Source organism: Artibeus jamaicensis, unplaced genomic scaffold, assembly GCF_021234435.1.
Source record: "Artibeus jamaicensis isolate MK-2021 breed Jamaican fruit bat unplaced genomic scaffold, CSHL_Jam_final contig_2170, whole genome shotgun sequence".
NCBI lineage: Eukaryota > Metazoa > Chordata > Mammalia > Chiroptera > Phyllostomidae > Artibeus > Artibeus jamaicensis.
Genome location: NW_026521445.1, coordinates 2,170,989 through 2,193,461, shown reverse-complemented (window position 1 = coordinate 2,193,461; position 22,473 = coordinate 2,170,989). Strand labels below are relative to the sequence as shown.

Sequence of the window (22,473 nt, the reverse complement as noted above, 5' to 3'; positions counted from 1 at the left end):
TCAGAAAATCCGTCATCCATGTTCAGCCAAGTTTTACAAATAATACCTGGTAAATTCATGAACTAAGAGAACTCCTTCCTTTTGAATAACCCCCACAAGGTTGAGAATGAAAAAACGGAGGCTACAAACCTAAAGAAGGAGAATCAAAGCTTGATGGAAATATGTGAAAACCTGGAGAAGGCTAAGCAGAAGATTTCTCATGAACTTCAAGTCAAGGAAGCACAAGTGAATTTGCAAGAAGGACAGTTGAGTTCAACCAAAAAACAAATAGAGAAATTGGAACAGGAACTTAAAAGGTAATTGTTCAAATGGTGTTTAAATGAATATCTGTGTATACATTCATAAGATACATTCATTTTTTCCTTGAATGATGTAATTATTATACATTGTTATATTTTTTCCAGTGGAAAATTTAATGATCTATGGAAAATTGATTCTGACATACTCAATTCCTATCAGTGCATAACTCAGTGCTATAGAAATTCGTTGAGTGGTTGCTCACTTCATTCATTCATTCTATGTTCACTAAGTTTCATGAACCAGCATTGTGCTGCTGTGTGATATCACAGTAAATGATACCAGAACTGTCTTCAATGCTTTTGAGGTTGGAGACCAGGAAGGAATTTGTAGTGGGGCCCATCTACAGAGCTGTACGATTTATTTTTCTTTAGCGTTTGAGACATAAGTGCTGAGAAGGTGAGCAGCAGTGTTGATTTAGGATTGTATTTGGCCAGGGTAGTGGGACAGAAGACATGGAATGATTGAGGATATTGGGAAGAGGGTGATTAAAGTCCTGGGTGGTGGCATCTGAGCTGGAGATGGAGGGAGGGAAGCAAAGTCCAGAAGAGGTTCCTCCTGAGATTTCCATCTGAGAGGGAGCTTAAGCATTCCTTAGTCAATTGGCCAATTTCAGTGTCCTGTTGGAGCAATAAAAAAGTGCTTATTACCACTTTTCCACTTACAAAACACTAGAGGCATTATCAAAATATAGTCAATGGGGCCTAAACACTGCTCATTTATGAATGGTATCTTCTTGTTCTCAGAGAGCAGTTTTGTCCAAATAATGGGAATGATAGAAGCTAAAAGCAAAAAGTACTTTAGGAAATCATTCCATTGTGGAGTCTGCAAATGCACTGCCATAAATTTGATAAAGGGTACTTTAAATAACAGTAGACTTACAGAAACACCTGTTCACATCTTATATAACCAAAGTACAATGACCAAAGCAGAAATAAACATTGATTCATGCTGTTAACTGCAGACTTGATTAGAATTTGAATAGTTTTTCCAGTAATGTCTTTTTTCTGTGCCAGGATCTGACCTAGGATTCCACACTGCATTTACTTGGTGCTTTCCTAGGCTCAGAGATCTTTTTCCTATTTTGTTTGCTCTCCATGTAGGAAGGTGGCTATCTGTCAGTTGCATGTTAGGAATCAACTTGTATCTTGTGGAGTGTTGTGTTTTCTTGTTAATTGTCTGCCCTGTCACATTCCATGAGAGCAGGGACCTCGTCTATCTTGTTTGTCACTGTATTCTCAGCAGCTGACAATTGTAGGTCCTGAAATATTTGTGGAATGAGTGAATAATAGTCATTCATTTTGAAAAACAGGTGCGAGGGAAGTGGGAATCTCACCCAGTATGCCGAAATATTCATTTCTTTGGAAAGCATATTTTGGCTGCTGGTTTTAGCAGTACTAGTTTCATTAACTTATTCAGAAACGTTTGTATTTTTAACATATTTGGACAGGACACTTTTGTATACATTCCTATATTTCATTGCAAAGTGCCATTTAGTAGTAATACTTGGTGAGATTTACACCGCACAGTGCTTTCCTTACATGGCACAGAGCAATGGTGAAATGTCAGCATTACTAGTATTGATGTTTTCCATTGTCACCATCGTCATGAGGTTAGGATACCCCTGTAGCACATTCAGTTTGAAATATATTTCTATTTTCTAATGTGGATATAAATGTTTCTAAAAGTTTATCAGCTATATAAACTTCAGGCTATAATAACTATTAAGAGCATAGCTGTCTTGAGTGTAAGAACTGTTCAAGAGTATAAAAACGAGACCACAAAAACTGTTGAGTATAGAGTTGAAGTTCTCCCGGATAACCTTCCATGCAGAGCAGGAGCTTCTTTTCTCCATCAGTAGCCACTGACAACGTTTCAGGGATGTGTCAACCAAATTCGGTTGGACCATTTGAAAGGTTGATCAAAAGCTGTTGATTTTGGCAGCCTCATGTTGCCAAACCTAGTATAAACCTAACCTAGTATAAAGACACAAACCTAGTGTAAAACAGCTTCTTTTAGTGCTTTTTTGGTGGTAGTGGTTTGTGTCTTTGTTCCTGAGAGAAAAGAGAAACAAATGTTTATTAAAAAAAGATAGCGATATATACTTTTATTTATTTATTTATTGTATTATTTTTTACCATTTTTTAAAAGATTTTATTTATTTATCTTTAGAGGGGAAGGGAAGGAGAGAGGGAGAGAAATATCAATGTGTGGTTGCCTCTTGTGTGTCCCCTGCTGGGAACTGGCCTACAAGCCAGGCATGTGCCCTGAATGGGAATCGAATGGAGATCCTTTAGTTCCCAGGCCTGCACTCAATCCACTGAGCTATACCAGCCAGCACATACTTTTATTTATTATTTAAAATAATAATAAGCTGTTTAATAATACATTTAAAATAAAATAATAATTTTATTTTTTTAATGAAAAATAGGGAAAGGGGGATAAGAGCTGAATTTTGAAAGGGAAAAGAAACATTGATTATGCAAGACTCTTCGAAATTCATTTGCAAGACTTCTAACCAAGATGGAGGCATACGTGTATACACTTTGCCTCCTCACACAACCAGAAGGAGGACAACAACAAATTCAAAAACAATAAACAACCAGAATTGCAGAAAATTGAGCTGTGTGGAAGTCCAACAACCAAGGAGTTGAAGAAACATTCATTTAAACAGGTGGGAGGGACAGAGATGGGCCCCTGGCTGGAGATGACACATGGCAAGACGGCAGCTAGAGGACCTGGGGGGGGAGATGATGCAGTGGCTGGTGGTCCCACATTTGTATCCAGATGAACTGGGAGGAACAACTGGGGAGCCAGATGGCACAACCCAGGGTTCCATCATGGGAAAAGAAAGCCTCAAAACCTCTAGATGTAAAAACCTGTAGAGGTTGTGGTGGCAGGGTAAAATTCCAGCCTCTCAGGAGAGTTGGTTGGAGAGGCCCTCTGGGTCCTAGAATGTACATAAACCCACCAACCAGGAAATCAGCACCAGAAGGGCCCAATTTAATTGTGGGTAGTGGGGCAAGTGACTGAAAACTGGCAGAGAGCAGAGCAAGTGCCATTGTTCCCTCTCGGACCCCTCCCCCATGTGCAGCATCACAATGCAGCAACAAGGGTTGCCCCACCCTGGTGAACATTTAGGCTCCACTTCTCAATGTAATTGGTGCTGCAAAACCAAAAAATATGGTCCAAATGAAAGAAATCAAAACTTCAGGAAAAGAACTAAGTGATGAAGAGATAGCCAACCTATCAGATGCAGAGTTCAAAACACCAGTAATCAGGATGCTCACAGAAATGGTTGAGTATGGTTGCAAAATAGAGGAAGAAGTGAAGGCTATGCTAAGTAAAATAAAGGAAAATATACAGGGAACCAGCAGTGAAGGGAAGGAAACCAGGACTCAGATCAACTATTTGGAGCAAAAGGAAGAGATAAACATTCAACCAGAATGGAATGAAGAAACATTTTAAAAAAATGAAGAAAGGCTTAGGAAACTCCAGGACAACTTTAACCATTCCAACGTCCGAATTATAGGGGTACCAGAAGAAGAGGAAGAACAAGAAATTGAAAACTTACTTGAAAATATAATGAAGGAGAACTTCCTCAATCTTGCAAAGGAAATACACTTCCAGCAAGCCCAGGAAACTCAGAGTCCCAAAGAAGTTGGACCCAAGGAAGCACACACCAAGGCACATCATAATTATATTACCTAAGATTAAAGATGAGAGAATTTTTTTAAAGATTCTATTTATTTATTTATTTTTAAAGTGAGGGGAGAAACATCAATGTGTGGTTGCTTCTCATGTGCCTTCTTCCAGTGGACCTGCCCCGCAACCCAGGCATGTACCCAAGACTGGGAATCAAACCAGTGACCCTTTGGTTCACACGCCAGCACTCAATCCACTGAGCTACACCAGCCAGTGGAGGAGAGAATCTTAAAAGCAACAAGAGAAAAGGAGACGGTTATCTACAAAAGAGTGCCCTAAAACTGTCAGCTGATTTCTCAAAACAAAACTTGCCAGCATGAAGGGCCTGGAAAGAAGTATTCAAAGTCATGAAAGGCAAGGACCTACATCCAAGATTACTCTATCCAGTAAAGCTATTCATTTAGAATGGAAGGGCAGATAAAGTGCTTCCCAGATAAGGTCAAGTGAAAGGAGTTCTTTATGACCAAGCCCTTATTATATGAAATGCTAAAGGGTTGCATTTCCTTATCTAGGAAAAAGAAGAATATCAAAAGTATGAACAGTAAAATGATAACAAACTCAAAACTATCAACAACTGAACCTAAAAAAAGAACAAAAACAAAAATGAACTAAGCAGACGAATAGAACAGCAACAGAATCATAGAAATGGAGATCACGTGGAAGGTTATCTGTGGGTAGGGGGTGGGAGAATAGGGGAAAAAGTACAGAGAATAAAAAGCATAAATGGTGGGTACAAAATAGACAGGGGAAGGTTAAGAATAATATAGGAAATGTAGAAGCCAAAGAACTTAAGGTGTGGCCCATGGACATGAACTAAGGTGGGGGGATGCAGGTGGGACGGGGTGCTGGGTGGAGGGGAATAAAGGTGGGAAAAAATGGGACAACTGTCACAGCATAATCAATAAAATATAATAAAAACAAAATACAATTCACCTGTAGAATGACGGGTTTGGCGGTCTGGACCTCCGCTGTCCAACATGGCAGCTGCTGGCCACAGGTGGCCGTTGCACCCTTGAAGTGGCCATGCAAATTGAGATGCGCACAAAATTCTGAAGAGTCAGTAAAAAGCAAATAACAAAGCATTTATTAATTAAAAGCTGAAATAAATGACAATATTTTGAAAACTTCAAATTAAATATTAAGGTGAAATTCCCATATGTCTTGTTACTTTTTTCATGTCACTAGAACATTTTTATTGGACAGTACTGTTACCTACTATGAGCTCCAATGTGATGCTTTGGTTCGCTGAGTAGTCATTTCCAGCCCATGCATTGCTTCTTCTGCCATTGAATTTGGGGCTGGGGGAAGCTGGGGCACTCAGGCGCTGTCTTCACTCTCTCCTGGGAGGACTGCGTCCGTGACCTGCGTCCATTCTCCTTAGAATGGTGCACGTTAGCCATTCTAACAGGGTGCTTGTTATATTTCTGCATTGAGCTAAAGTCAGACATTAGAGACGTGTAAGAATGAAATCTTCTAGGCTGTTTGATTCTGAAAGGTGTTCAGAACTTGAGTGGTAGGGATATTTTGTACATATATGCAATATGTAGCTTACTTTCCCCATTCCTTTGTAGCCGTTTTCAGCCAAATATTTACGCATTATGTTAACTTGATTCTTATATATGTGTTTTAAAAATGTTACCTGTACACATACACAAAACAAATAAGTAAGGAAACAAATATCATAAATCACATGGTACATAGATAAAGTCTGTGCTTTGTTGTGACTTAATAACAGAAGTAATGCCATCCGATTTTGTGATTTTTTTTTAGCCCATGCTTCAGAGATACCAGATTTTCCCTATGTTTCTGAAGTTCTGAGTTCTTTTATATTTCTTTCTCTCTCTTTGGATTAGAATATAACATGTACTTGGAATATATCCCCAACCTTCCAATTCTTTCTTGCACTCTGTGTGGTTATTAGAGGTGCTCATTATCGCCTTCATGACATTGTAATTATTGGTTTATTTCTGTTTTCCTAAGTATCCTAAGTCCCTTTAAAGACAAGTCACTGACTTTATGTCTGTCACATGTGTATTGGGTAAATGAAGTGCTAAGAGTTCTGACATGGTGAGTCTTGTAAGCTTATACCTCTCTGGGAACAGTATGGTGTTGCTATTCTGTGGCTTTGCTTTGATTGGGCATCCTCTCGTGTCCTTTTCTAACAGCTGTAAATCCGAACTTGAAAGAAGCCAGAAAGCTGCACGGCCTGCAGATGTCTCTGGGAGTGCATGTAACACACCGCAAAAGCTGTTTACAACTCCAATAACACCAAGTCAGTATTACAGCGGTAAGCAGTTTTCCCCTTCATATCCATAGTTCTTCTAGTGAGATTGCTGTTCTGACAAAGAAATGAATTAATTCAGCTTTGAATTCAGTTTCTACTCTGAGCACTCACAAAATGCAACTACTTGCTGTAACCTGTACATTGGTACATCTGTTGAACTCTATTGAGCCATCAGGTTAGTAAGACTCTAGTTTTCACTCAATTTTTTTTTTATTTACATTTGGAAGTTCCACCAAGTTATGTGGACCAGTTCTAGGGAAGCTTTCAAAATTTAGCTCATGTCTTGGGAAAATGCATCCCACCATGAAACTGCCTTGTAGCCATTTTCAAGGACTGAATGACTTCAGTATCTACACTTGCCAGGCTTTTCCGAATTTCTGCAGAAACTCATTCAAAGAAGCAGACTTATTGGCCAGCCTGCACTTTTTACTTTTTCCTTCCGTGGTGTGTTTCAAAAAGAATTCCGTTTCTGAACATTCAAAACACCCGTGTTTTCATGGATTTTGGTCTTTGAAGAATTTGATCAATATCTGTTGCCCTGATGGAAGTGTTCTTTCTGCTGTACTAAGATACTCATTTCTGAACTGCCTATTGTAATGATTGATCTGTGAGTTGACAAAGTCAGTGATCAAAGTAAATCTGTATCTCCTCGTCTGTGTTTAGGTTCCAAATATGAAGATCTAAAAGAAAAATATAATAAAGAAGTTGAAGAACGGAAAAGATTAGAGGCAGAGGTGAAAGCCTTGCAGGCAAAAGTAAGTTAATTAGAGGTCTTATAGCAGTGTGCATTTGAGAAAGTGCTTTCATACAGGCTACGACAGCAGGAGAGAAAAATCTGCTTGACCTAGAGCTGGTGCATTTTCCCTACACTGAAGAAATAAAGTTCCTCGTACATTGGTTATATTTCCTCCCTCCTTTCTTTCTTTCCTTCCTCCCTCCCTCCCTCCCTCCCTCCCTCCCTCCCTTCCTTCCTTCCTTCCTTCCTTCCTTCCTTCCTTCCTTCCTTCCTCCCTCCCTCCCTCCCTCTGGTCCTCCCTCATTCTCTCCATCTGTTGCTCTCCAATATACCCTGACCAGGATAAAACACCCCCAGCCCAGGTATGTGCCCTGACCGGGAATTGAACCTGCAACTTTTTGGTGCGAATGGGACGGTGCTCCAATCACCTGAGCCACCCGGCCAGGGCTGGGTATGATATTTCTTAATTGAATAAAGAGGCAATGAGTGAGTAAAATAGAGTGGGGAGATTCCCTTATCCCAATCATCCCCCCAATTCTCTTAAGTAAGTTGCTGGCAGGGGTTTTAAACTCTGTTTTGATGTGTACAAATGAGCAGAGAGAGGTAGATAAAGATATTTGTTTAATGTCAACAAAATAAACAAAATGCATATTTTATTTTAATTAAAAAAATTTTTTTAAGTTAAGTTTTTAAAAATTTTATTTATTTATCTTTAGAGGGGAAGGGAAGGAGAGAGGAAAAGAAACATCAATGTATGGTTGCCTCTTGTGCATCCCCTGCTGGGAACTGGCCTGCAAGCCAGGCATGTGCCCTGACTGGGAATTGAACCACAATCTTCTGGTTCGCAGGCTCGTGCTCAATCCACTGAGCTACACCAGCCAGGGCTACAAAATGCATACTTTAGATGCCCCTCCTTCTAGCTTAGGGACTGACTCTGAAAATACCTGGTATCTATAGAATTTTCCTTTACATTTTTGCTCCCATGTTATTATTTGTTTAAAAAAATCCGTTTGGGCTTTAATGGTGTTTTTCCACTAAACAAGAACTTGATAAGATGGCACAATTTCACAAAGAGTGGAAGGCTGAGTTCATAAATAGATATGTTAAATATTGGGGCTCAAAATCCCGCATTAGAGATTGAACAATTTTAATTCCTTTTGTGCCTTGAACCCTTGTTCTAGGGTCACCGGGATTTTCATGGATGACAAAGGCATTGCCTATTGAGATGAAGAAAAATTAAACAATAACTCCCTAGTTCTTCCTAGAAATACCTGGTGCTTTGTTTTCCAGTTCAGTCATTTGTACCAGTTCTGCCCCTGACCTTGGTTCCCAGAGTTATTTAGTGGAGGAATGTGAGTCCGTAAGCATGAAACCTCTCCCTGTGGCAGGAAAAGCACTTGGGTAAAGAATGAGATGGAGCACCTGCAGCCACGTCTTGTCAGAATGCAGGTGGAAAGAAAAAGAGAAGAATTCAAGGCATTAGAAAAGCCACAAATGTCTATTATGTAACATAAGATACCTTATGGGAAATTTTGGGGGCATGTGGTATGGTGGAAAGTGATATTCTTGAAAGAGTTCTTTAGGTTAATATTGAACATTTTTTAAAAAAGATTTCATTCATTTACTTCTGGAGAGAGGATAAGGGAGGGAGAAAGCCAGGGAGAAAAACCTACGTGTGTGAGACAGAGCGATCGGTTTACTAGCGTGCCTGCAACCCAGGCACGTGCCCTGACTGTGAATTGGAGCAGTGACCTTTCAATTCCCAGGCTGGAACCCAGGCCATTGAGCCACACCAGCCAGGGCTGACATTGAATTTTGATTTTCTTTGCCTGAAGCCATGGTGGAGGGTGGGGTGTTGGTGGTGACAAAGGACCAGCAAAGGAAAGTCAAATTTCATGATTCAAAATGGCACTCACGTGTTTAATGGAGTATTGGAGGGATGTGGAGTAAATGCAAAAACTGAGCCCACATGGAACAGTCTGGGCCTCAGCGGTACTGGCTTAACCCTTCAGTGCTGAAGTGTGACCCTAAGAAAATATCACTGGGCCTTGGGACATAATAGTTCCCTTGACTTCATGACCATTCTTTCCTGGTACCCAGTGGGAATGCTAACCTGTTGATATGGCTTTATGTTCTACTTGGAAAGAGTCTTGAATACTATGATTTCTAAAGGGCGCTAAAGAGTTTCTGTCTTTATAGAAAGCGAGCCAGGTTATTCCACAAAACACCATGAATCACCGGGACATCGCGAGACACCAGGCCTCGTCCTCTGTGTTCCCATGGCAACAAGAAAAGACCCCAAGTCGTCTTTCTTCCAATGCTCTACAGACTCCCATTAGGAGAGGTTTCTCTGCGTCTCACTTTTCCGGGGATCAAGAAGCCACTCCAAGTAGTAGATCAACTTTGCAAGTCGGGCGAAGAGGTGCTGATAGCAGCTTCTGTGATAATTCTAGCAGTTCTCAACATTTGGATCACCGAAATGGCCAGAGTCAAGGTAATGTTTTGTGCTCAGCCAGGTTTACATTTTCCTGAGATAATTCGAGAAGTCATTCCAGGCATTTGTAGTCCTGGAAAGTGCTTATGGGTTTTATTAGCCAATCTGTGGTCAGCACCCCAGGCTGGTGATGCGGAAATACTGCATTTTTGAGAATGAGAAAAGCTATCACCATTTTAGAGGGTACCTTGATTTGTCCTGATAAGCTGGGACCTTGAAGCTTTCAAAGGAAGGATGAATGCCTTTGACTTCTCCTTCCAGAAGCAGGGTGAGTAGCTTGGTTACAGTTGACAGTCCTCACCCTTCTCTTCTGCCTCCTTCTGCACCCCATGAAACAAGCCTGTGTTTGGCCACTTTGGGCCAGAGGTGTGGCATGTGTGTGCAGAAGAGCTATGCTCTGTGCAGCCAGCTTATCCATACGGGAGCAAACCTGTGTGACCTTGGCCACTGTCCCAGGCTGCAGCTGACAGCCAAGGGTACCAGGTGGTGGTTTGGACTCTACTCTGCAGACTAGGATCATTTCCAGTGCTATGATATATCCAAAATGACCATCGGTGTTCACCACTGAGAACTCCCCCACTGCCAGTAGCATTGGGACCAATATTGTGTGTATGTGGTGGGAACATCTAGAAAAAGGTGTGGTGAACTTTGGCAGTAGAGAAGGTTCATACTGCCTTGAACTTGACTGGAGATAAAGCTGCTGGGAGATGTGGGAGGGTGAAGTTTTCACTGCTCATCTCTTGTTTGCTTTGATGTCAGCACAAAACAAGGATTAGTCTGCCAGTGTGTAAAACTAAGCGGTGATTGTTATAAAGGTTTTAATAGGACATTACCACTTTTTGCAGCCTCAATTTGATACTATTCACAATTTTAGGAAGGCATTTTCTTCCCCGAGTTTTTGGTGATAACAAGAAAATTGGTTTCTCCTGCTTTCTACAGGACATTTGAGTATAAATAATAATGAAGACTGAACATTGAAATTAAATGCAGTTAAAGTAGCTCCTGTGTTTAATGTGCATTGACTTCTTTTTGTGTGATCAAAGATTTCAGAGTGTAGTAACATAAATAATATATTCTGAATTTAGTTGTAAATTTTTTTGTGATAAGTAGACGTTAATCGAAGTGTGGGTTTTGTTTGTGACTTAAGAGCTAAGGAGCAAGATTGACGAGTTGGAACTGCAACTCCAAGGACAAGAAAAAGAAATGAAAATCCAAGTGAATCAGTGTCGAGAACTGCAGCTCCAACTAGAGAAAGCAAAAATGGAACTAAATGAAAAAGAGAAAGTTTGGAACAAAAGTAGGGCTGAACTGACAGCACAGTATGACCAGGCATCAGCCAAGGTACTTGACTTTTCCCGAGTTTTTGCAAAATCTCCACTTCTGTCCATGCAGTTGCTGGGAAACCATACTCAATGCTTAAATTGATTAGGCAAACGGTGTAATGAACCTTCTTCATTTATTCCAGGCAGTATTGGTGCCATAGAACTAGTAAGTTCTTTTAGAGCTGGGGAGATGAGGGGTCAGTCCTGGACTGCACATTTCCCAGCCAAGGGACTTAAGCAGATACCTCACCTCTGACATCTCAGAGGGTGAAGATGAAAGGTCATGGATATGCAGCACCCGGCATATTTTCTGGCCCATAGAAGAAGAGACTTGGAGTCATGGAGCTTTAAAAGATGTTTAGGAATTGTGATAGAATATAGTCAGTTGATCTACTCTTGAGATCCGGTATCCATTGAATCTTAAAGCTGCAAGGAAGGCCTGTTATTGGAGGGTTATTTTAGGGGGTGGGTGGGGGGAATGGTTTGCTGCTTCAGCCTTTACCCATCTCTCTGCTCTTCTATATTCCTTATTCATTTGTTCATGGACTCATTTGTCAAACACACGTAGGCTGCTGAATGTGTCAGGCCCTCTTCTAGACCTGGGGATGGAGCAGTGAGGGATCAGACAACAGTCATTGCCCTCATGGAATTTCATCCTAATGGGGGTGGGACACTGATATAGAGGTCACAGAAAGCATGGTGTATTGAGGACGAGTGCAGGGTGGGGTAAAGAGATTATCTTCTAGGACCACCCCTACTTACTGGATGTCTCCTGAACCTAATCTCTCTCTGAGCCCAGGCTCCTTCTCCTTGGCACACTCTCCTGCAATGCCCTGGCCATGCTTCTCTTCCTGTGAGCTCCTTCCCTCTGCTCTTGATACAGTGAGATCTTCTCTGTAGGCATCCCCTTGTTTGTGGGGTTCCCACCCTTGGCTCATTGTTAGAATCACAGAGAAACTTGCAGACTTAATCCTGCCAGCCTTAAAAATGGACTTCTAATAAACTCTAGACATTTCTGAGGCAGAAGATAAAAACCAATGTAGTATCTACACCTGCCTCTATGTCCAATTGATTTCTTGTGGGCAGAGTCTCTCTGTCTTGTAAACAAGATAATCTTTTACATTTTAAGGGAATTGAAGAGCCCTGCTTAGTTTTAGGAAATAATGCCTTGTCACTATTGCTTTTAAAATCTTTGCATGACCTTTGCATCCTTGGAAGAAGCACTTCTTGCCATGGTGTATAATTCTTTTGTTATAGTTCTGAATTTTATTTGCTAGTAATTCATTAAGGATTTTTGTGTCTATATTCACGAGGGATATCGGTCAGCTATTTTCTTTTTTTGTACTGTGTTTGGTATTTGTTTCAGAGATAATTATAATAATATTAACTCCATAAAATGAACTGGGACGCATTTCTTCCTCTTCTCTATTTTTAAGAGATTGTGTAGAATTTGTGTTATTTCTTTTTATTTATTTGTTATGTATTTATGTATTTATGTTTAGAGAGGGGAAGGGGAGCAGAAAGAGGGAGAGAAACATATGTGGCGGCCTCTCACGCACCCCCGACTGGGGACCCTACGTGCAACCCAGACCCTTCAGTTCTCAGGCCGGCGCTCAGTCTACTGAGCCACACCAGCCAGGGCTGTTACTTGTTTATACATTTTGTAGAATTCTCCATGAAACCATGTAGGCCTGCAGATCCCTCTTTTGAGAGTTTTAAAATGACAAATTCAACTTTAAAATATAGCCATCGCTATTAAAATGACATTTCATATGGAATGAGTTGGGATAGTTCTGGTTTCTAGAGGGAACTCGTTCATTTTGCCTACATTTTCAAATTCAGGTATGTGGCAGTTTTTCTTTATTCTTTGATGCCTGTGTGTTGGGTGGTATGCTGGCATTTGTGTCTCCTGTGTTTTCTTATTGTCAGTTTTCTTGGAGATTTGCCAGTTTCATTGTTCTTTCGTTGAGTTTTTCTACCAATCAGCTCTTTGGTTCATTGCTTCTCTTACTTTTCTGTTTTCAGTGTCATTGCTTTTTGTTTGATTATTTTCATTTGCTTGCTTTGGGTTATTTTCTTCTTGTTTTTCTAGGTTTTTGTGGTGGCATATTTAGATGGTTAATGTGAGACTTTTCTTCTTTTTTCATGGAGGCATTTAATGCTATCAATTTCCCTCTCAGTACTGCTTTAACTGTGTTCTACAATTTGGATATATTGTATTTTACTTTTTGTCCAGTTCAAAGCATTTCACGTTTTTTTCCTTGGACCTGTGTATTCTTTAGAAATCATTTGTTTAGCTTCCAAGTATTTGGAGATTTTCCTCTTTCCAGTAAACGATTTTTCTTTTGACTCCATTATGTCCAGAGAACATACTCTAGGATCTCCAATCTTTACAATTTGTTGAGGTTTGTTTTATGGCCCAGGATATGGCCTATCTTGATATATGTTTCATGGGCACTTGGAAAACAACGCATGTTGTCTTTGGGTCAAGTGTTCTAATACACATTATCTCCTGTTGTTTGATGCTATTGTTGAATTCTAAACCCTTGCTGATTTTCTGTCTAGGTCTATCAATTGTTGAGACAGGACGTTGAAAGCACCCCGTAATTGTTCATTTGTTGTTTTTTCTCTTTTCAGTTTTATAAGCTTTTCCTTCCCATACTTTGTAGCTCCATTGTTAGGTGCATATACATTTCAGATTGCTATGTCCTCTGGGTGGATTGACCCTTACATAGCACACTTGGTGTCTGTGGTAATTTCTTGTATTCTGAAATCTACCTTATCTGATAGTAATATAGCCACTTTGGCTTTACGTTGATTAATGTTGCTGTCATATATTTCTTTCTGTCTGTTTACCATCAGCCTATTTATATTATTATACTTGAAGTTAGTTTGATGTAGACGGTACACATTTGGCTAGCTTTTGAATCCACCCTTTGACTATCTTTCTTTTCATTAGTGAATTGAGACTGTTTGCCTGTAATGTAATCATTGGTAGTCCATGTTGAAGTCAGCCTTCTTATATTTTGTTTTCTATTTCTTTTCATTTTCCATCTGTTTTCTTTCTTCCTGCTTTCCTGAGGGCTACTTTTGAACTTCCATACTTGTTTAGCTATAGCGTCTTTGAATGTACTTTTTGTAGACCTTTACAGTGATTTTCTAGACATTCCATCATGAGTACACACAGCTTATCATAGTCTATTATTACTGTCATTCTACCTACTCTAATAAATTATAGAAAGTGTACTCATCTATTCATTTGTTATCTTACTCTATTTCTAATGAAATTTCAAGTGTTTTCTCCACATATATGTGTAGAGAATTGTATCAGACAACATTTTTACTTTGACTTCAACTGTCAAACACAGTTGAGAAAACTTAAGAAGGGAAGGAAAGCCTATAATATTGATATATACTCCCTTCCTCTTCTTTCCCAATTCTTTCCAATTTCTTCCTTTCATCATTTCCTGTTTAGAGAACATGCTTTAACTATTCTGTTCGGCCACAGATGGTCTTAGTTTTCCCTTCTCTGAGAATGTCTTGCTTTCCTGGGCATTCCTGGAAGGTATTGCCTCAGGGTATTATTAGTATCCATAAAGATCCCCCCCAGGTCCCAAGTCCACAGTCTGTCAGTGTCCTCTCCTTTTAGAGCTTGCTTATGCCTGTTTTGATAGAATGGCCAGAATTTCTAGTTGTTCTTGCTGAGAGGAATAGGAAAATGTGCATCTATTTTGTCTCTCTGGGTGTGGTATTCTGGGTTCATCTCCAGGCATTCTGCTAGTGCAATGCTTTGCACAGAGGAATTCTTGACAAGTACCTATCAGATAAATGAGGGTGCAATGGAGGGTCAAAGGGACCATGGCCGGCCTTGATCAATATGTGTATTGTCTTGTACAGTCTGACTTGGTTTTCCAAGTGAAAAAGACTTGGATTTGACTTCTGGCTCTCCCACATCCCAGTTGTATTGCTTCTTAGAGCTACATCCAAGTCATGTGGTGTTCTGAGCCGCAGTTGCCTAATCAATAAAATGATGTTAACGAAGCCTGTGTCATAGGGTTGTTGTAGAGATTGCAGTAATTTCCAAGAAGGCTTAACATAGTGCTTGGAACAGATGAACTTATATTGATGTTAGTAGTTACTGTTACACTGACCTCTTTGTCCAGTAAGCTCATTTTCAGTTGCATTCCTGCCAGCTAAGTCCTTACTCTGGACAGAAATCATACTTACCCTTTCCCATTTTGTGTTGGTGGTTCCATGTGACAAGAACATTGACTCTCTGTTCTAGCTCACATACCTGCTGAAGTCTCTTCCGACTGCATCATGAATCCTAATATTTGAGTAGGACAGTGCTGAGTGCTGAGACCACAGCTCTGCTTTCTTTCTCTTAGGCATCCCTCCAGGTTCTTCAAACTTGTTCATTCAGTGCTTCATAAGTTCATTTGTCCCTGAGCTATAATCCACCTAACTACAAATTCGCTCTACCTTCCCCTGTCTTGCCTGCAAGGACAGTATGTCCTGGTCAAATCTGTTTCTGAAGTGAAGTTGTGCACTGTTTATGCTCTTCCCTGAACTACCATGAGAACCACGTGTTAAGTGAAATGGAGCTCACAGAAGCAATGTCAATGCCATGTTCTTCAGTGAACATCGGCAGGGTCTGGTATGCTTCTTTCCCAAGCATTTATGAGCCATGGGGGACACAAAGCTGTTGAAGTCACATAGAAACAAAGTCTTAGGGCTTGCAGCAAGCCTGGAGTTCAACACCCACAGTGTATAGGTGACAACCTCGGGCCCAGAACGCTGAGTGCCAGGGTCCTGTGCTGCATAGGTCCTGGACTTGAGCCCTAGACAGCCTTTTAGAATGTGATGGCACATGATGACACCTAGTGGTGAGCTACTCTGACATCATTGTGCACCATCAATGTCAGAATGTCATTTTTTACATTTTAAATCAAGTCTAAATACAACCTCCTGAAAGATTTCAATTAACCCACTGTTTGTAGGAAGAACAAATTGTTGATTCTGAGATCCTTTCACGGAATGACTTGCAGTTTGAAGAGGGGCCAGCAGGGGGGGCCAAGAGCTCATTCATATACCACACCATGTGTGGGTTTTTCCCCCTGACATTGGCTGACATCCCAAATTCTGCTCTAAGTGGGCGATGATTTTCATCAGAATGGTTTACTGCCGTATCCCCAGGACCTAGCACATTGTTGGACATCTAGCAGGCATACAATCAATGTTTACCGAATTCATGCCTATTACAAATAATTTGTTGTACTACTTTTCCGTGGTGATTTGAAATGGAAGAAAATGAAGGATACTGACAAAGGTGTCTTAACATCCAAGGCAGTGGACATTAATGTGAACCACTGGGTTAATATTTTACATTTTGAACTGACATTTTAAAATTTCTGATATGTCTATAACCATGTAGTCATTTATGACCAGCTCTGCTCTTTTAATCTTTGCTTTAGTTAATGATGGGTGTTTGACTCATATTCTGGCAAGTCATGACATAGTGTTGTCTTTTCTGGTGAATTTTCTGTTCTATTCCTACTATTTGTAATAGTTCTCAGTGGCACCGTGATGAGTGTCAGGAGAAGACATTGGTAGGGGGATTTGCCCAATCAGGGCACATTTCGTTCTGCACCAGGCAGTTCTCTCCCACCCACAGGACCAGCTCTGACTCCTCCCTGGGTTTTCAGTTGTTTTGTGAGTGTGGTTTCAGGATGTGGCCACTAGAGGGGAGAGAATGGAATGGGTTTTAGCACATGAACATTTCAGACCCTTTGGTTCCAATTAGTTTGAGAAGAGCAGCCTCCATGTTGATGTAGTTCATGCTTCAAGGACGGTTTTAAGGAAGATTGGCTCTGTGAAAAGACACAAGAAGGTTGTTGGTGTTGCTCATGGCAGCTTGGTTAAAAACCAGGTGTGTTATTCTGTGGAGCACTGTGGACCTCCAGAAATTTAAAATGGCAAAGCAAGAGCACTGCAGAAAGAAGCCTTTTAATATTTACAGTTTGTCACAGAATGTATTATGCTCAAAACAGACTGCCCCTTGGGAGTAATGGGAACCCTCTGGTCATTTAACAGCCTGTAAAGTCCACGACAATCACAGCATTTTCATCCGTCTGATGCAGGGAAACGTTGGATGAACTATTTTTCTGACACCGAGTTCTTTTCACACTGCACATTAGGAAGTATTTCAATGCTCTGAGCCTTTCTATTCTTGCTCCTATTTCCCAACCTTCAATGTTATGTGTACTAAAGTCGTTATTGTGGTTTGCCTATATGGCTAATAGTTTAAACCCAACTTTTTATGAATAAAAATGTCAACACACAACGGTAAAGTTGAACCAGATCTTGGGACTGATTTTTCTAATGTCATAAATATGACTTCTTTCCTTGAACACTTTGTTTCCCACTGTGCGTTTTTATTTGTTGTTAGTGTACTGCATTGGAACAGAAACTGAAAAAATTGACTGAAGATTTGAGCTGTCAGCGACAGAATGCAGAGAGTTCCAGATGTTCTCTGGAACAGAAACTCAAGGAAAAAGAAAAGGAATTTCAAGAGGTAAGCTCTCATACCTCAAAGTGCTTCATTACTACTCAGCTGAGAATACTTTATTTATTTACATGTACACCCATGTGTGTGTGGGTATGTCCCATGTACAACATAGACACATTCAAACTCTTTAAACATATATTTTTGATTATCCACAGTTTTGTTTTCTCCCCTGTTTCACCTGTACACTGGCACCCCCATATCCTCTCTCATTCCCTCTCCCGTTAGTTGATGTCCATGGTCATACATATCAGTTCTTTGGCTTCTCATTTTCTGTACTGTTCTTAAGCTCCCCCTGTCTATATTGTACCTACCATTTGTGTACTTCTTCTTTATTCCTGTACCTTTTTCCCCATTTCCCCCACCCTTCATACTGGTAACCCTCCATGTAATCTGCATTTCTGCAGTTCTGTTCTGTTTGTTGTTTGCTTAGTGTGTTTTGTTTTCAGGTTCAGTTGGTAGTAGTTGTGGCTTTGTAGATCATTTTACTGTTCATATTTGTTTCATCTTCTTCTTCTTAGATAAGAATCCCCTCATACATTTCATGTATTAAGGGCTTGGTAATTGATAGACTCCTTTAACTGGACCTTATCTAGGAAAAACTTTGTCTATGCTTGCCTTCTAAGTCATAGCTTTCCTGGAGAGAGTCATCTTGGATATAAGGTCCTAACACCTTTCCTCTCTTTGAATTCCACTTTCAGCCTTCTTGCCTGCAGAAAGGAGTTTCTTTTCAGAAATCAGCTGATGGTCTTATGGGAACTCCTTTGTAGGTTACTATGTCTCTTTCAACTTTCTGCTTTTAAGAGTCTCTGCTTCTCCTTCAGATCTTGGATAATGTAGTTTTGATGTGTCCTGTTGAGTGCTTCCTTGGGTCTACCTTCTTTGGGACTCTTGGAGTTTTTCCTGGACTTCCTAGAAGTCTATTTCCTTTGTCACATTAGTGAAGTTCTCCTTCATTATTTTTCAAATAAGTTCTCAATTTCTTGCTCTTCTCTTCTCATACCTCTATTGGAATGTTGGAATATGTCAAGGTGTCCCAGAGGTTCCTAAGCCTCTCTCATTTTTTTTAATTCTTGTTTCTTCATTTGATGGTGGTTGACTATTTCCTTCTTCCTTTTGCTCTGAAACTTTGATTTAATTACATTCCTGTCAGCTTAGTCCTTATGTATTCTCCTGTATTTCACTTTGCATAGCCTTCACCTCTTCCTCATTTTGGCCAGCATGGTCAACCATTTGTGTGAGCCTCCCATTACCAGTATTCTGAGCTCTGCTTGGTTATGTCTTCATCCTTTCATTCTATTTATGGAGCTTTGGTCTGTTCTTTCATTTTAACCAAAGTTTTTATATCAACATGCTTCAGATTTGTTCCTAATTGGTCCAATCTTAGGTATTCCCCATGGTGGGGCAATCTTCCCTCCTTTGGCACGTTAGTTGAACAGTCTTACTTCTCTCAGCCACCTTTCAGTCACTTCCCTTAGTTTCCACAAGCCAATTGGGCCCCTTTGGTGCTGATTCATTTGGACTGTGTTTGCTCCTGGAGACAGTGGGTCTCTGTAATGAATTCTCTTGTGAGGGCTGGGAGTGTCTACCTGTTCCAAAGTGTTTCCAAAGGATTTATTTATTTTTTTAAATATTTTATTATTTTTTAGAGAGAGGAGGGAAGGAGAAAGATGTAAGAGAACATCAATAAGTGGTTGCCATTCATATGTCCCCTAATGGGGACCTGGCCTGCAACCCAGGCATGTGCCCTGACTGGGAACCGAACATGACCCTTTGCTTCACAGGCCTGTACTCAATCCACTGAGCTACATCAGCCAGGGCATTTCCAAAGGTTTTAATGCCAGAGGATTTGAGGTTCATTCCCTGCTACAGAACTGGGGTTATGCAGTCTGTTGGACTCCCTAGATGTTTCTTCGAGTTTATCCACACATGCATATGGGCCCAGTAGGTCCCCAGCAACAACCTTTACTGATCCTATAGTTGCCACCTTACCATGTGTCTCTTCCAACTCGGCTGCCCATCTCTAGCCCTCTAGCAGTCTGAGTGAATGTTTTTTTCTTCTTTAACTCCTTGGTTATCTAACTTCCATGCAGTTTGATTTTTGGCAGTTTTGGTTGTTTTCCTGTACATTTATTGTTGTTTTCTTTTAGCTGTGATGGGAAGCATGGTGTATCTACCTACGCCTCCATCTGGTCCAGAAATCTTGCACATTTATAATATTCCTTTAAAAAACATATATATAGAATAAATATTTAATTATGAATGATTATTGGGCATGCTGTCTTATATCTATTATCTGTATCAGGGTAGAGTGTTTTCAGCTACTCCTGAAACCCTTCAGGTGCTACATTCCTCCCTGCTAAGAACACATGGCTTTATATCTGTGTGTATTTTACACAGAAGTATGACTACTTTCACCACCTCTATGGCTCTGTAGGGCCCCAACCATGTCCTCTCCTGCCTGTGTTACTGTTCTCCTCCTCCTTGTCTCCTTCTGCCACTTCTTCCTCAGTCTCTTTACGTCCAGTGGCCAGATGGATCTTAATGTCCCAGTCAATGGTGTGTCACTCTACTGAGAAGCCTGCAGTCAGACCTGTGTCTTCCACAGCAGGAGTCTCAACCCACCTAGCCTCAGTTCTCTTATTTAGTGACTTTTGTATTATACAAGAAGACATGATGATTTATGAAGTCAACAGCAGAAAACTACTTGGTCTTATTTTTTCTCTGTAGGCCACATCCCGGAAAGCACCAACTTGAAAAGAGAATTGGAAGAGTTGAGCAACATTTTGGGCAAAACCCAAGAGGCCTTACGGATGAGTCAAACCATGGAAAATGAGCTGAGGAGAAGCAGTGAGGTGAGTGAGGAGCAGAAACAGAATTTGTCACCTTCTGTTAAGGATGCAGTGATAGAGGAATCTCCACACTGTTTTTCAGTAGCTTGTCATGACCGTACCATTTTCCATTTTATTTGCCAGAATGATTTATGAAGTATTTGGTATACAACCTACGACTTAGACCATGATGCTTTCTTTCCCTTTCTATCTGGATATAATTACTCTGCAGATTATAGGACAATATGACTTGTATTTAAGGAGATATACTGAGTCTTGATATGAAAAATTATGTTAGAACACCTAGGAGGTGGAAGAGAAGTAGAAAGCAAAGGGATTTTCTAAATGAAAAAAAATGAAATTGGTGATGGGGCAGGGGATGTAAGTAAAATCTCATCCCAATAATTGGATTTTGAGTCACAAAATATTAAAACCCTGAGTGGAAAATCAGTGATTTAAATGAGACAAAAGAAATGTCAGAGGAAGAGGATTTAGCTTTCCAATTCTTATGAAAACATCAAGTAATTTTAAGTTATGTGACCTGGCCTCACAAGTAAAAGTAGCCTGTGTGTTGACATAGTTGCAGTGTCTTTGTAGAGTCACTGTAGGGCTACCCTGTCATTGCTGCTACTGAGAGGATTTTATTGATAGCTTTAATTTTGCTTGTCTCTGAGTGTATTTAGTGGCCTGGAGTTTATTAGAAATGAAACATTAATATCCATTTTGGGACACTCAATAGAGTGAAGAGCAATTTGGATTGAGCCATGAATCAGTACTATACTATGAAGAAGTACAGCAGAAGAGTAAGTTTCCTGTTCATCGTATGCTCACAGAGGCCCTGGCCAGGTGGTTCAGCGGGTTGGAGCATTGGTTATACCCAAAGGAGTTTGTGGGTTGCATCCTCAGTTGGGGCTTGTAGAGGAGGCAACTAGTCAATGTGTTTCTCTCACATCCATGTTTCACTTATTTTCTCCCTTGTTCTCTTTCTCTAAAATCAATAAACATATTTTCAATTGAGGATTTACAAAACATCACAGGAAACAAAACTTTCAACCTATTCTTGAAACATGTGGCTGTTTCTTTTTGACTGTAATGATTCTCTTTATTAAAATGCTCTACCCAGAACAGTTATTTGTGCAGGGGAAGTAGAAATGTACTCAAACCCCACCTTTGATGAGTGTGACGTTATTGCTTAACATCAGAGCCTCTGGTGTAACAAACCCAGGAACTGTCAATGACCAGCCTCAGAGGGTCCAAAGCTGGAGACCAAACAGGCCAGAGTTCCACCAACCTGAATGGAATGAACTTCCTGTCAGGTGATGCTTCCTTCATGAAGCTTTACCTTGGAGAGTGTTTTCTTCAACAAAACAAACGTTGGCCTTTTCAGCATTGGGGACCAACCAAAAAAATCTGGCTGACATATCCACAAACGAGCTGGCATGGAACTCGTCACTCTGTCAGCTTCCCCTTCATCCAAGAACTCTCCCACAATTTCAGTGAGTGCCTGCTGAAAACTTCTGTAACAGTCTTCTGCTTAAGAGGTTCAAAGACTTTCAAAGTCCACTTGGCCAAGGCTCAGCAGTGGGCTGATCATGATCTTGCAGGTGATTCCAAGGTTGTACATCCCACAGGGTGTGGTGGGTCAGTTGTTAGGCTGTCTGCCCTGAACTCACCTGGAATCAGTTCAGTTCCCACCTTGTTTCACTTCCATGAGTATTTCATTGACCTCTGTGTCCATGAGGGCAGTTGTGTCCAAAGGTCTAGCCCAGGGCCAGGGAATTTACTTAGTACCTGTCCTAATTGTGTGTGTGTGTGTGTGTGTGTGTGTGTGTGTGTGTGTGTGTGTGTGTCTTCTTGCAGAAGAGAAATGGAAGAACTCAAAGGATTTAGCTGGCCTTTGCATTTACCAGAGTGGTTTACCCAGTTTGGTGGTGATACAACGTCACAAAGGAAATGTTGGTGGCTCTATGGTAGGTAGGTATCAGAAAGTGTATTGGTTTTCTGCCACCTCATGGGATGACCTTGGGACAATGACTTTGCCTTGAGTCTGATTCTCCTCATCTGCATATGGGGATGAATAATACCCCTTCCTTTCCAAAGCTGAACTGATGGTTTAGTTGAACACTGGCCAGCATCCTAGTGCTCAGCAGATCATTGCAGTTCATCTGCTCATTGCTCTGCTCTTTACCCTGTTATGACCTGTTTGCTGTCACCCATAGCACAGAACATGATGAGCCAG

At 40.6% G+C, this 22,473-nt stretch overlaps 1 protein-coding gene across 1 annotated transcript in view; it reads left to right on the top strand.

Annotated features, from left to right (window-relative positions):
- Window positions 1-22,473, top strand: part of CENPF (centromere protein F) — a 58,686-nt gene that overhangs the window by 4,563 nt on the left and 31,650 nt on the right. The window contains 6 exon segments of the mRNA XM_053658305.1: window positions 100-296; window positions 6,168-6,289; window positions 6,950-7,041; window positions 9,222-9,516; window positions 10,664-10,857; window positions 17,287-17,412. Coding sequence (XP_053514280.1) covers window positions 100-296; window positions 6,168-6,289; window positions 6,950-7,041; window positions 9,222-9,516; window positions 10,664-10,857; window positions 17,287-17,412 — 1,026 coding nt within the window.